Raw genomic sequence first — 11,514 nt, 5'->3', positions numbered from 1 at the left:
GGATAGCAGCACTTGGGGAAGCCGACGCGGGGAATACGAGAGCAGCGTGAAGATTGAGTCTGCGCAGCAGGGTGAGCATGTCGTGCTGCTGCTGGGGGGGACGAAGGCCGGCTGAACAGCGATGAAGCGCCTGCAGGCTTTGGCGGATGCCCAGGGTCAAGCGATACGAGAGGGTGATGTTGCAATAGGAATAGACTGCGGCAGTACGTGTCGACTTTCGCAGGTGATTCACAGGTGATGAATTACTTGAAAAGGGACGAGCGCACGAGACGGACGTGTCTTGGTGTCGCAGAATCAAAGTTGCGTCCAAAGCTGCGACTCCGAATGCTTGTACAAGGCTTGGGACCGGCTTATCTGCACAGGGCTGATTACTCGACCTCGCAGGACTGTCTGTCTACCTGCACGAACATACTACGTATCAACATCCATCATCGCCATGTTCAAGACCTGACTGTTGTCATCAGTATCGGCGTACTAGCGAGCACTGCTGCAGACCTGAGAGCCCAAGACGGCAACGCCCTTCCGATTTGTAGCCGAAAGTCGGCAAGACCATTGGCACGAAGAGCGTGACAAGACTGAAACCGATCCGGCGCCAACGGCCACTGTATTGGCAAGCTTTAGACTTTGACAGGCCGACTCGCGTGGCCAGCTGGACCTGCAAGATGCGACTCGCGACTTGTGAGTTGAACCTGACGCGCGCGCTCAAGCTCGTCGATAACAGAAAGGGGAGTGCGACAGGGACTGCGACAGGGCGACGGCGACGCAATTGCACATGCTCTTGACGCATCAAAACCCACCGGCGAGCGCACTCCGCTCCAACCAAGATGAAAATACCGACCAGGTGGTGTGCCATTTCGGCGCCATCTGCCTCTCGGGCCCAACCGCAGACAGCTCGGACTTCTCGGCGACGTCATCACATCGAAAATTTGCTCTCCAATTCCGCTCATCAACGTGCGACGGAGTCACCTGTCCCCGAAACCCAAGGGGGCCTCCTGCAAAACCCGCAGTCGACCACCGACCATCCTGCTCAAATGCGGGTATCTGTTTGTCACGATAACTCGAGTCCACCGGATCACACGGTAAGTCTGTGGTAAGCAATGAGTTGCTTTTCTCGACAGCTCGTCGAACAGTCATCTCGCAGCTTTCCTCATCTCTCTTCTCCTTCTTGACGTAGACTTTCCTTCTTCAAGGCACATCCGTCGTCAGATAAATCTGCCACGCCCTACAGTACGCCCTAAGCACTACAAGCACGCTCTACTTCCCAGTCCAAGCTTCACCTTCTAGCTGCTTGATCCAATCTCAAAAGTCAACACTCGTCTTGGCTTTCCTGCAAATATCAGTGCGTAAAAAGTGCGTAACAGAAACCTCGCCATTCGTCAACAGCTCCCGACCTGCTCAGTGCTGCTCTTGCCTGGACCTTTCCTGCACACAATCGCATTTGCCAATCTGTCGCTCACGTCGCTGATAGGCCTGCGACCGCGTCCTACTTGAAGAACATCTCCTCCCCAGCTCTCTTTCCCCTCACTCACCCACCCTGTCACACATGTCTCTGCCAGAACACCCCGACGCTGCCCGTTTTGGTCCCTTTGGAGGAAACCTCGCCAACATGCCTCCCCATTACGAGGACAGCATCAGCAAGGCTGGCTCGGCCGACAAGGTCGGCGCACCTGAGCTCGAAAAGACGGCCACACTCGAGGAGGGCGAGGCCAAGTTCAAGAAGTTGGGATGGAAGCGTTTGACAATCTGTCTGATCGTCGAGGCCATCGCTCTTGGTGCGCTGTCGGTTCCTGCTGCCTTTGCCGCCGTCGGTATGGTCGCTGGTGTTATCCTCTCCGTCGGCATCGGTATTCTCGCCATTTACACCAGTTACGTCGTCGGACAGGTCAAGATCAAGTACCCTCAGGTCGAGCACTACTCGGACGCCGTCGGTCTCATGTTTGGTCGCGTTGGAATGGAAGTCGTCGGTGCCATGTTCACCCTCCATTTGATTCTCCTCTCGGCCTCGCACACTCTTACCGGTACCATCGCCTGGATCCGCATTGTCGACAACCCGACCATCTGCGCCCTTGTCTGGTCTGTCATCTCGGCCATTCTTCTCTTCCTTCTGGCTATTCCTCCCACCTTTGCAGAGTTTGCCATCCTTGGCTACATTGATTTTGCTTCTATCATCGGCGCCATCGGTATCACCATCATCGCTACCGGAATCGAGGCTCACGATGCTCCCGGTGGTCTGGCTGCTGTGCCATGGAGCGCCTGGCCTCCAGAGGACATTACCTTCCAGTCTGCCTTCCTCGCAGTCACCAACATTGTCTTTGCCTACTCCTTCGCCATCTGCCAGTTCTCCTTCATGGCTGAGCTTCACACTCCCAAGGACTATGTCAAGTCCATCTGGGCTCTTGGTATCATCGAGATTATCATCTACACTGTTACTGGTGCTCTCATCTACGCTTTCGTCGGTACCGATGTCGCAAGTCCTGCTCTGCTTTCCGGCAGCAACATGGTCACCCGTGTCGCTTTCGGTATTGCTCTGCCCGTCATCTTCATCTCTGGCTCCATCAACGCCACCGTCGTCGGTCGCTACCTGGTCGGCCGTTTCTTCAAGAACTCACCCATTCGCTACACCAATACCAAGCAAGGTTGGGCCGTCTGGATTTTCATCCTTGTCGCTCAAATCGTGCTCGCCTGGGTCATTGCTGAGGCCATCCCCTTCTTCAGCGATTTGTTGGGCATCACTTCTGCCCTCTTCATCTCAGGCTTCTCCTTTTACTTCCCAGCTCTGTTCTGGTTCCTGCTCATCAAGGAGGGCAAGTGGAATGCCAACGCCAAGAACATTGGTTTGTCAGTCCTGAACGCGCTGTGCTTTATCATCGGCCTGACTATTCTTGGCTGTGGTACGTATGCCAGTGTCAAGGATATCGTCGACTCCTACGCTTCCGGCAGTGTGAGAACACCCTTCACCTGTTCTCAGGAGGCTTATGCTTAAATGGGAAATGTCGCTTCTTTCTTCCTTTCTTCTTACGTGGAGGAATCTCATGTATATAAACGTTATGTCTCTTCTTACCTTTTGAATGCCAAAAATCAATCAATACTCTTCAAAACCCTCGTTTCCGTCGATTTGTTCCGTGTTGCGCTTTACCAACATCTGCACATCTATTCTGTAGGCCTCGACGTTCGCGTAACCACCCAAGCGACCGATCGAATTAGTCATCTGACACAACGACGAGGCATCCCACTATTCGAATTCGAGGTCCACGAATAAGCCAGATCACCTAATCCTCGGATCTCACCTACCCGTCCAGTCATTTAAAGCGATTTCAACTACCGTGCGTATACGTTCTCGAACACGCTCCTCGAAAGCCATCAGCACCACGCATTTGTAAGGAAAAATAGTCGGTCCTACTTTCCCATCATTGCGAACTCTCGGGCGCAAATACCTAGTTAGGCGGGATACCACATAATGGCGACATGGCGACACATTGTGATAAAGCAGGAAGAAGGTGTCTACAATCCAGCACCAGACGTCGAGAATAAAACAAAACACGATAAAAGCTATGGCCTGTGAAGGTTTTTGGTGGCTTGGTTTTTGTGGCTTTTCTTTCTTCCTCTTGTTCTTCTATATTTTCCTTCCGTGGCGCTTGGCTGAGGATCGGTCGGTTATGCATGTGTGTCGTGCATGCTTTTTGAGCTTTTCTTGAGTTTGTGGCTGTTGGGAACGAAGGTGGCTGTGGAGATGAAAGTCGGTAGATGTGGAAGGTTTCGTGATGGCTTCGAGAGGGTGTGGGGATGACCCTGTTTTGGTGATCTAAGGTCATCAAGTGTGGTTGTTTGAGCTTGTAGAATATTGTGAATTGGTAAATAGGATTCTGTCATGGTACTCTAGTGATGGCGGCTCAGTTGATGGGTTTGTTACAGTATGTGAAATGATGCAGCGTCGTTGTTGTAAATCCTCGAGATTTGTGACACCCGACGGATAAACAGGTCGTCAAATTCAGCACCTTTTTGTCGCGTCAAAGGACGACGATCGATCTGGGTACGGAACTACAGCCTGAAGGCTCACCTTGTCACGTAGTGGGACGTCCTGTCATCGGAGACACTGTGAGGTACTCGAGAACACTTCAACCATGCCGCATATATTGTCATCACCTGCTGTTTCACGTACTCGCCAGTGGGTGACAACATAATCGCTCAGACACATAGATCAAACTCACCATAGTTCGTCACAGTACTTAGCCGCAATAACATTACACGACTCTACCGCGGTCCGAGACGTGGTTGTCACCTCGAGCTCCTGGCGTGTTGTCGCATCAAGTTCGTCCACACGGACCGACAAGACTGACCTCGCAGGATTGCTGCGAGCCACTGCAAGGTACGAGTACTGCTGACAATCCTACGTCCATCTTGGAGTGCTCGCTCGCGCGCGTGTGACGCATTCTGTGGTCTCGGACAGGAAATTCCCTCTCCGAGATTGACAGAACGATTGGCCAAACACGATGTCTCGGACCGAGTCGCTCAGGGGCTCTCTGGGCATATATTGCGCTCGACTGCGTCTTATTTTGGCAGCCAATTGTGTGTGAGATGGCTTGACCTCCAGTCTTGACGATTCTATCCTTCTTCTCTTGAAGCGACTTCTCCAAGCCATTCGCGAGTGTCGGAAGCGAGGACACAGCTCTTATTCATGCACCCCATTCCTCCACGAGCCAGGTCTTGTGTGTTGGCGACATATTCGGGCCTACTGTTGTCGGTCTGGAGAGGTTGCGAGACAAGTTGCGGAGGATGCACATGGCTTGAGGGGGGATGCGAGGGATGCGAAACAGGATTGACTGGAGTTTGATGGAGCCGAACAGTTTGGGGAGTCGGGGGGTTGGTGTCTCCTCAGTCTCCAGCTGGGACTGTGGGCCTTTTCGATTGCGACCGCGATACCACCGACACTATTGCTCCGCAGCGAGACGTCTGGCGGGACCTGGGGTGCTTTTGACGAGGCACAGTCGTTGTCTTGGAACATGCTCACCGATGGCCCCCTCGGCCCCCCGTGTCAGGAGGTCCCGGATCGGATACGCGTGCTGTTGTTGGAATCTTTTCACGAGCGCCAAGGCTGGAGCGGGTGGCGCGAACAAGACAGACGCCTGATGCGCCTTTTGGCGGCCTTCATCGGCTGTCGCACACCCTTCCGCACCTTCTTTTGGATAAACTGCTGGTGGCTGTTATTTCCGCTGTGCGAACCTAAACATCTCGTCATTGCAGGATCCACTGTTGTTCACCTCGACGACTCTGAGAAACAACAGAACAAAAGTCGAGGCGAAACACAATCACTTCGGAATCCTGGAGGCATGTGGGTGCTCCGCGTCTCCACCAACAATCCCCGATGATTCGGCCTTGTCCTCGGTGGTATTCTGCATCTTCCGTCCTCCATATGGAGTCGTTGTGCGGATGGGCCAGCTCCCGGTCCGATAAATCTCAGGAACCGCTGCAATGTAACGACAAACCCTTGTCGCACAGGCACTCACGTGTCGTGCACCACCATGGAAGAAACAACCATGACGTCTAGCGTGCCATGGGGAGTGCACGCAGCACTTCACCTCAGGGCCAAGCCCCGCGATTCGGGAGCCAATCCTTCAAACCTTCTCGTCTGAGGCTTGCGCTCCGCCTTGAGTCGACAGTTTGCTAAACACGGCACTCGCGATGCGGGTTGACTTTCGATCCCTGCACTGGGCGCCAATTTCAGTGTTGATTTCTGGAAAAGCATGGCGTGCGTAGGTGGGAACCGCTGTGAACCCGTTCCTCTATAAGAAGCATGCGACCTCCCACTCCATCCGGGTCAGTGATCATCGTTTCTCTTCAGTCGCTTGCAACTGCTCCTTCTCCGCGTGGTCTGTTCAATACCCCGACCTTCGCCCATCTTCACTCCACTCCACCCCGGAGCAAATACAACCATGGGTTTTCTTTCGTTGAAGAAGCCCGACGATGAGGTTGGTGCCGCATGGCCCTCCATCATGGTCGGTGCCTTTGCCGCTTTTGCTGGTATCCTCTATGGTTACGACACAGGAACCATCTCCGGTATTCAGGAGATGCCTTACTGGATCGAGCAATTCAACGACCCCGCAGCTAGCGGAAGGATCTCTCTCATCGTCTCTATTCTCTCTGTCGGTACATTCGTTGGTGCCCTTGCAGCTGGTCTGATTGCCGACTACACTGGTCGCAAGTGGGGTATTATCCTCTGCGCCGCCATTCCTTTCAACCTTGGTGTCATTCTCCAGGTCGCATCCACCTCTCAACCCATGTTCATTGCTGGTAGATTCTTCGCTGGTCTGGGCGTCGGTCTCGTTTCTGTTCAAATTCCCATGTACCAGGCAGAGACACTACCCAAGTGGATTCGTGGTTTCATTATTGGTTCTTACCAATTGTGCATCACCATCGGTCTTCTGTTGGCCTCTTTGATTAACTATGGTAAGTGAGCTGCTCATCATATCAGCTTGCAAAATCTAACACAACACAGGAACCAAGGACCGCAACGACAGCGGCTCTTACCGCATTCCCCTCGCTATCCAGTTCGCCTGGTCTCTCATCCTCTGCATTGGAATGTTCTTCCTGCCCGAGACTCCACGCTTTCTGATCAAGAAGAACAAGCAAGAGGCAGCAAGAAAGTCCCTCCACTTCCTTCGCCGTCTTCCAGAGGACCACCCTGCTCTTACCGCCGAGCTCGCCGAGATCACCGCCAATTACGAGTACGAGATGTCCCTCGGTACCGCTTCATACTTCGAGTGCTTCAAGGGTAACACCGGAAAGCGTACCTTCACTGGTATTGCTCTCCAGTCCCTCCAACAGCTTGTCGGTGTCAACTTCATCTTCTACTATGGTACTTCCTACTTCTCCAGAAACGCTCCCCCAGCCGGTTCTGGTATCCAGTGGCTGCCCGACGCCTTCATTCTGTCCGTTATCACCAACGTTATCAACGTCATTTCTACCTTCCCTGGTCTCTGGGCCATTGACAAGTTCGGTCGTCGCCCCGTTCTGCTTGCCGGTGCTCTTGGTATGGGTATCTCCCAGTACATTGTCGCCGCCGCCGGTGTCGCCACTTCCGCCACCGACTACACCTCCGCATGCGCCCAGTTCGCATTCATCTGCATCTACATCTTCTTCTTCGCCTCCACCTTCGGCCCCGCCGCCTGGGTCGTCACCGGCGAGATCTTCCCCCTCAAGGTCCGCGCCAAGTGTCTGTCCATGACCACGGCCGCCAACTGGTTCTTCAATTGGCTGTTGGCCTTCATCACCCCCTACCTCACCGAGATCAAGTACGCCAACCTCGGGCCCAACATTTTCTGGATCTGGGGAGGATTTTGCTGGGTTGCCGTTGTGTTCGTGTGGGCCTTTATCTATGAGACCAAGGATCTTTCTCTCGAAGAGGTCAATGAGCTTTACAACACTGTTGGCAAGGCTTGGAAGAGCAAGGCTTACCGTCCTATGGTCAGCCAGCGCAATGGAGATTGGGACTCTGCTCGCTCCAAGGCCGAGGCCGAGGGCAAGACTTCTGTCGCTCCTAGCGATGAGATGCTTGAAAAGGCATAGATGTGTCTTTTTTTTATGATTTGAATGTTCCTATCGGGTTATAGCTGAGCTTTTGGGCTAAACCTCGTCTTTGTACATACCGATGATTCTTTAATCTGGCATGATAATACTGCCTTTTACACATGCGTCTTCTTCTCATCATATGGTTCCTTTGATGTTTCCTTTTGGTGTCTTTGAAGCATACGATAATCTAGATGAAGCACACGACGTCTGGCGTTGCGGTCCAAAGCCACATGACGTTTACCAAGATGGTACTTAGGAACAAGTCTTATACAAGAACTCTGGGCGTGCGGGGAATAGATGCTTTGTTTGTTTTTTTTGGCTTCTTTTCGACTTCCCTTCCCGCTTGCATCTTTACATGGCATTGTGATCAAGCCACCACTGTACGCTCATCGGTCCGAGGATCTCTCGACGGGCTTTGGCGGCCTTCTTCCACTACGCTTGGTCGGTCTGTGTTTTGTCGCTTGCTATCGTGCTGCTTATGTTGGGTCCGAGGGGTTTTCGGCAAGTACGTCCTAGGCCAGTACGTGTTGTTGACGCTGTCGAAATTGTGCTCGGAAGCCAACAGGTAAACGTCGCGCGGCATGATCAGTTGCGCATATCCGTGGACAGCGGAGCAGTACATCACAGAGCTGATGCTGTCAAATAAGTTACACTACTGTATCCCATGTCAGACCAAGTTTCGTCTTGAAGAGCTTGGCCTAGGGATCAAGCATGTAAGGGTTCATTACTAAGGACTCATGCGCTCGTGATTGCACATCTGTAGTGACTTCTTGCAAGATATTGTCGAAAAGTCACCCGCGCGCTGTACATGTCATTTGGATATGAAACGTCTCCGAGAGATGGATGCTGCTCTGGACCAGTCGAGGTCGTTCAATGGCTGATACGTCGAAACAGCTTCCAGCTCCTCCGGTGTGAGTCCAGGGCCTTGGATCCGATAAGCCGTCCGTACTCCATCCTCACCAACCAATCACTAAAGTACGATCCATGCCGAACATCTCAGACCAGAGCCTGTTTATCTCATCGTCGGCGATTGAGGCTGTCGGATCTTCCGAATGGATGGATTGCTGCGTATGAGACGCCGTCAAAGCTTCGGAGTAAACGAACTGCTGTGAGTGAGGCGTTGTTGCTCCGTCGATATTTGGAGATGCCCCCATCTCATATGCATGTGTGTGTGATGACAGATCCGTTGAGAGTGCTTGTATGGGAGTTGATTCAGACAACTCCCCCTCATTGATAATGTCTTGCTCATTCCAATTTGAGATCTTCATGCCAAACCTCGAGGGTAAGGGCTTCTCCCTCCCATCGCGAGGCTCTTCCGAGTCGTTGCTCCGAAGCATATGATTCTTGTTCGTGTCCAAGTCTAAAACACCAAGGTTCTCGAGGACATCATGTACGAGCAGCGGTTCTGGTGATTCAGAAGGACTGCGATCTTCAGAATCACCAGCGTGTTGTAGCAACTTGTAAAGTTCCAGTAGGCCTTTGCTCAATTGCTCATTTTTTCGCTCCAATAGATCGGGATAGCCCTTTGGATATGATTTGTTGACCGGTGGATTCCTTATACTGAGGTTTGATGTCAGCCTTAGCGTTGTTGGACTTGGTAGAAGGCTCCAGCATACTAGTAGGTACATATTCCGTTTTTGGACTTGCAGCGGACGCATGGACGCTTGCCATCGCACTTGCTCTTGTTTGTTCGACATCTGTCGCAAGCCTTGCTGACTCTAGATGATCTGGAGACTGAGGCTGAAGACGGGGTCGACTCTGCTGAATCGCTTGTCCTGATCATCGAAATGAGACTGTCGCGTGACAGTTGACAAATGACTTGGAGAGTAGTGTAGTTGTTGTACAAGGGCGAAGACTCGAAAATAAGTGGCTGAGCCCACTGTTATACAGTCATGCCGGCACCGAGTCATCGCTTGGCAATCTGCATAATGCCGTCGAACTTTAACTCTTGTGCTCAGAATCTTGGAGAATCACTCTAGAATGATCGTAGAGTCTTGGTGGCACGGATCGAGCGGCTATGCTACATTGAATCGGGTCCCAAGGTTGTAAGTCATCCCTCTTCCGAAATGGTTCGAATATATGGAATACCTCCGTTGCGACAAAGACTCCATTCTAGTGAAGATCTGAGCATTGAGGCCTTTGTGTCAGATAATGTCTCGATACCACTTCTGGCAATTCACCCCGACGGAAGCCGGCGTAACCATCGAAAAGGTTTGTTTGAGTCGAAAATTCGGAAGCGGTTCGGAAGAGGATTTACTTGCGGATGGCCCATCGACACTACCCTTCTCTCGCGACGGCCCGAAAGCCCTTCAAGGCTTAAGGCGCTGTTTTAAGTGGAGACTGAGGAGCTTGCAACAAGCGAGATCAGTCTAGTGAACCCGTGCGATCCTTCCAAAACCACGATATCCGTCTCATCAATGCCACATTATCCGCGCCGGTACTCTTAGAAACCCGTTGTTGTCGTGCAATCACTCCCCCAACGATCGAGAAGATGATGAGTGACATGACTTGTATAGAGCTGTTGTCTTTGATCTGGTACACCTGGTGGTACCGCTCAATTTAACACCAGAGGTATCGTGATATATCCCGAGCTATCATGCATCTGTTCGTCCTCGTCAGTCTGATCTTGCATCTCTTGTCCAGTCGAATCAGATGGTCCTTGTTGCTTCGACTGTGCTTGGCTTTGAACCGTCGTCTTTGCTACAGCGCCCCAGGAGTAGTATGTCCATTCTTTGCTCTCGCGATTAAGTCTTTCTAGAGCTGTATCGACAATAGAGTAGCCGTAGATGTTTGTGTCCGATGGCGCGAGGGGCGCTGGCGTTGGGATTCCCTCTGCGAAGTAGTCTTTTGTACTGTGATATGAGTATGAAGAGCCTAGTGGATCGACTGAGGGCTGGACAACGTTTTGAGAGTTGATGTTGACTGGAGCAGATGGGTAAGTTGTCAGGGTGCTTTGACCCGGATCTTGTGGCAGGAGTATGTGATCGGACTTGTTCAATGTGCCTGGTCTCAAGCTTACAGTGATGGATGGTAAGTTATCCTTGTCCTGTTCTAGAGAGACGGTGTCTAAAGGCTTTTCTTTGTCTTGCCTCATGGACATTTCCAGGTCCTCTTCCGTGTGATCCTCGTCTTGTCTTGCTGATGGACCACACTCTTCATCTTCTATTGTGCCGACATCTAAATGCTCCTCAGATGTGTTGTCGAGTACACCGAGTACCACAAGGAGATCATGTACCGGTACAGGTTGGTTCAATCTGACAAGTTTGCGATGCAAGTGCTCGCCTCTCCACAGATATTGGGTATGTAATTTCAGTAGGCCAGAGATCAGTTGTCTCCGTTGTCGTTCGAGTAGTTCCGTATATGCCTGTGAGCGATCGTAGTTCTTCTTCATGCTGCATGGTCATCAGCGGTCGCTCCAAGACTTCGAACCCAGTGAGGTCTTCCCACTGACTTGTAGGTACATATGTCGTTCCTGGATTCGCACACCGTGCATGGCTGATGTCCATTACATCGACTCTTTCGTGTGCGACACCCATCGCAAGCTCTAGAGATTCGGGGTTGGCTCAGTCGTCCGTGAGATGTGGGTGTTTGGTGTATGGTCTCGTCGAGTTGAGACATAGTGTGATCAAACTGTAGACGAGATTGGCCAGACGATAGAAGCCCACGCAGGTCAGGGCAGCCCTACATATTATCCAGCCTCCTTTCCTTGAACCTTTGCTTGTTCAGCCACATACAACATATTCGCGCATACTATGTGATGTCAACGAGTTCGTTGTGTAGAGAAAGTGGACGTGCTCTAGACCAATATCGGGAGTTGTCGTAGCATTTCCCAGCTTTTCGGGTTCGATCGGGGAGATTTGAGGGGAAGTTTCCCCCAGATTCTCGTATCGAGTAGACAAGAGTTTTTGGAAAGGCACTTGTGTATGCACATATCGAGTTATCCCTTGC

General features: G+C 51.9%; 5 protein-coding genes across 5 annotated transcripts; 3 read left to right on the top strand and 2 right to left on the bottom strand.

The window, feature by feature from the left end:
- Positions 1–1,606: 1,606 nt before the first annotated feature.
- Positions 1,607–2,983, top strand: AUEXF2481DRAFT_61628 (uncharacterized protein; the record flags this gene model as incomplete). The annotated part of the gene is made up of 1 exon (XM_013492330.1): positions 1,607–2,983. One exon carries the CDS (start codon positions 1,607–1,609, stop codon positions 2,981–2,983), a length of 1,377 nt encoding a protein of 458 aa, XP_013347784.1.
- Positions 2,984–5,930: 2,947 nt separating this feature from the next.
- AUEXF2481DRAFT_61597 (uncharacterized protein) lies at positions 5,931–7,563 on the top strand (the record flags this gene model as incomplete). The annotated part of the gene is made up of 2 exons (XM_013492329.1): positions 5,931–6,444; positions 6,494–7,563. 2 exons carry the CDS (start codon positions 5,931–5,933, stop codon positions 7,561–7,563), a joined length of 1,584 nt encoding a protein of 527 aa, XP_013347783.1.
- Positions 7,564–7,660: 97 nt separating this feature from the next.
- On the top strand, positions 7,661–8,329 carry AUEXF2481DRAFT_207744 (uncharacterized protein). Its single transcript, XM_013492328.1, has one exon. It carries the CDS (start codon positions 7,758–7,760, stop codon positions 8,133–8,135), a length of 378 nt encoding a protein of 125 aa, XP_013347782.1. The 5' UTR covers positions 7,661–7,757; the 3' UTR covers positions 8,136–8,329.
- On the bottom strand, positions 8,189–9,612 carry AUEXF2481DRAFT_207537 (uncharacterized protein). The gene is made up of 3 exons (XM_013492327.1): positions 9,183–9,612; positions 8,295–9,126; positions 8,189–8,221 (listed from the first exon to the last, which is right to left on the bottom strand). The coding sequence occupies exons 1-2, from the start codon at positions 9,347–9,349 to the stop codon at positions 8,523–8,525; spliced, it is 771 nt and encodes a 256-aa protein (XP_013347781.1). The 5' UTR covers positions 9,350–9,612; the 3' UTR covers positions 8,189–8,221; positions 8,295–8,522.
- Positions 9,613–10,009: 397 nt separating this feature from the next.
- On the bottom strand, positions 10,010–11,467 carry AUEXF2481DRAFT_207691 (uncharacterized protein). Its single transcript, XM_013492326.1, has 3 exons — positions 11,018–11,467; positions 10,586–10,958; positions 10,010–10,168 (listed from the first exon to the last, which is right to left on the bottom strand). Exons 1-3 carry the CDS (start codon positions 11,182–11,184, stop codon positions 10,121–10,123), a joined length of 588 nt encoding a protein of 195 aa, XP_013347780.1. The 5' UTR covers positions 11,185–11,467; the 3' UTR covers positions 10,010–10,120.
- Between the last annotated feature and the right edge of the window lie 47 nt (positions 11,468–11,514).

The sequence above is a fragment of the Aureobasidium subglaciale genome, assembly GCF_000721755.1.
Source record: "Aureobasidium subglaciale EXF-2481 unplaced genomic scaffold scaffold_1, whole genome shotgun sequence".
Taxonomy (NCBI): domain Eukaryota; kingdom Fungi; phylum Ascomycota; class Dothideomycetes; order Dothideales; family Saccotheciaceae; genus Aureobasidium; species Aureobasidium subglaciale.
The sequence above is the reverse complement of the archived record's forward strand: the minus strand, read 5'-3'. Positions and strand labels throughout refer to the sequence as shown.

What these genes read in the sequence shown, in the direction of transcription:
- AUEXF2481DRAFT_207744 (XM_013492328.1), top strand. Translation starts at nt 7,758, where the DNA reads ATGAAGCACACGACGTCTGGCGTTGCGGTCCAAAGCCACATGACGTTT.
- AUEXF2481DRAFT_207537 (XM_013492327.1), bottom strand. Translation starts at nt 9,349, where the DNA reads ATGATCAGGACAAGCGATTCAGCAGAGTCGACCCCGTCTTCAGCCTCA. An exon ending in AACGGAATATGTACCTACTA is followed by an intron (nt 9,127 to 9,182) that starts GTATGCTGGAGC and finishes ATCAAACCTCAG; the next exon opens with TATAAGGAATCCACCGGTCA.
- AUEXF2481DRAFT_207691 (XM_013492326.1), bottom strand. Translation starts at nt 11,184, where the DNA reads ATGTCTCAACTCGACGAGACCATACACCAAACACCCACATCTCACGGA. An exon ending in AACGACATATGTACCTACAA is followed by an intron (nt 10,959 to 11,017) that starts GTCAGTGGGAAG and finishes ATGACCATGCAG; the next exon opens with CATGAAGAAGAACTACGATC. An exon ending in ATAACTTACCATCCATCACT is followed by an intron (nt 10,169 to 10,585) that starts GTAAGCTTGAGA and finishes GAGGACGAACAG; the next exon opens with ATGCATGATAGCTCGGGATA.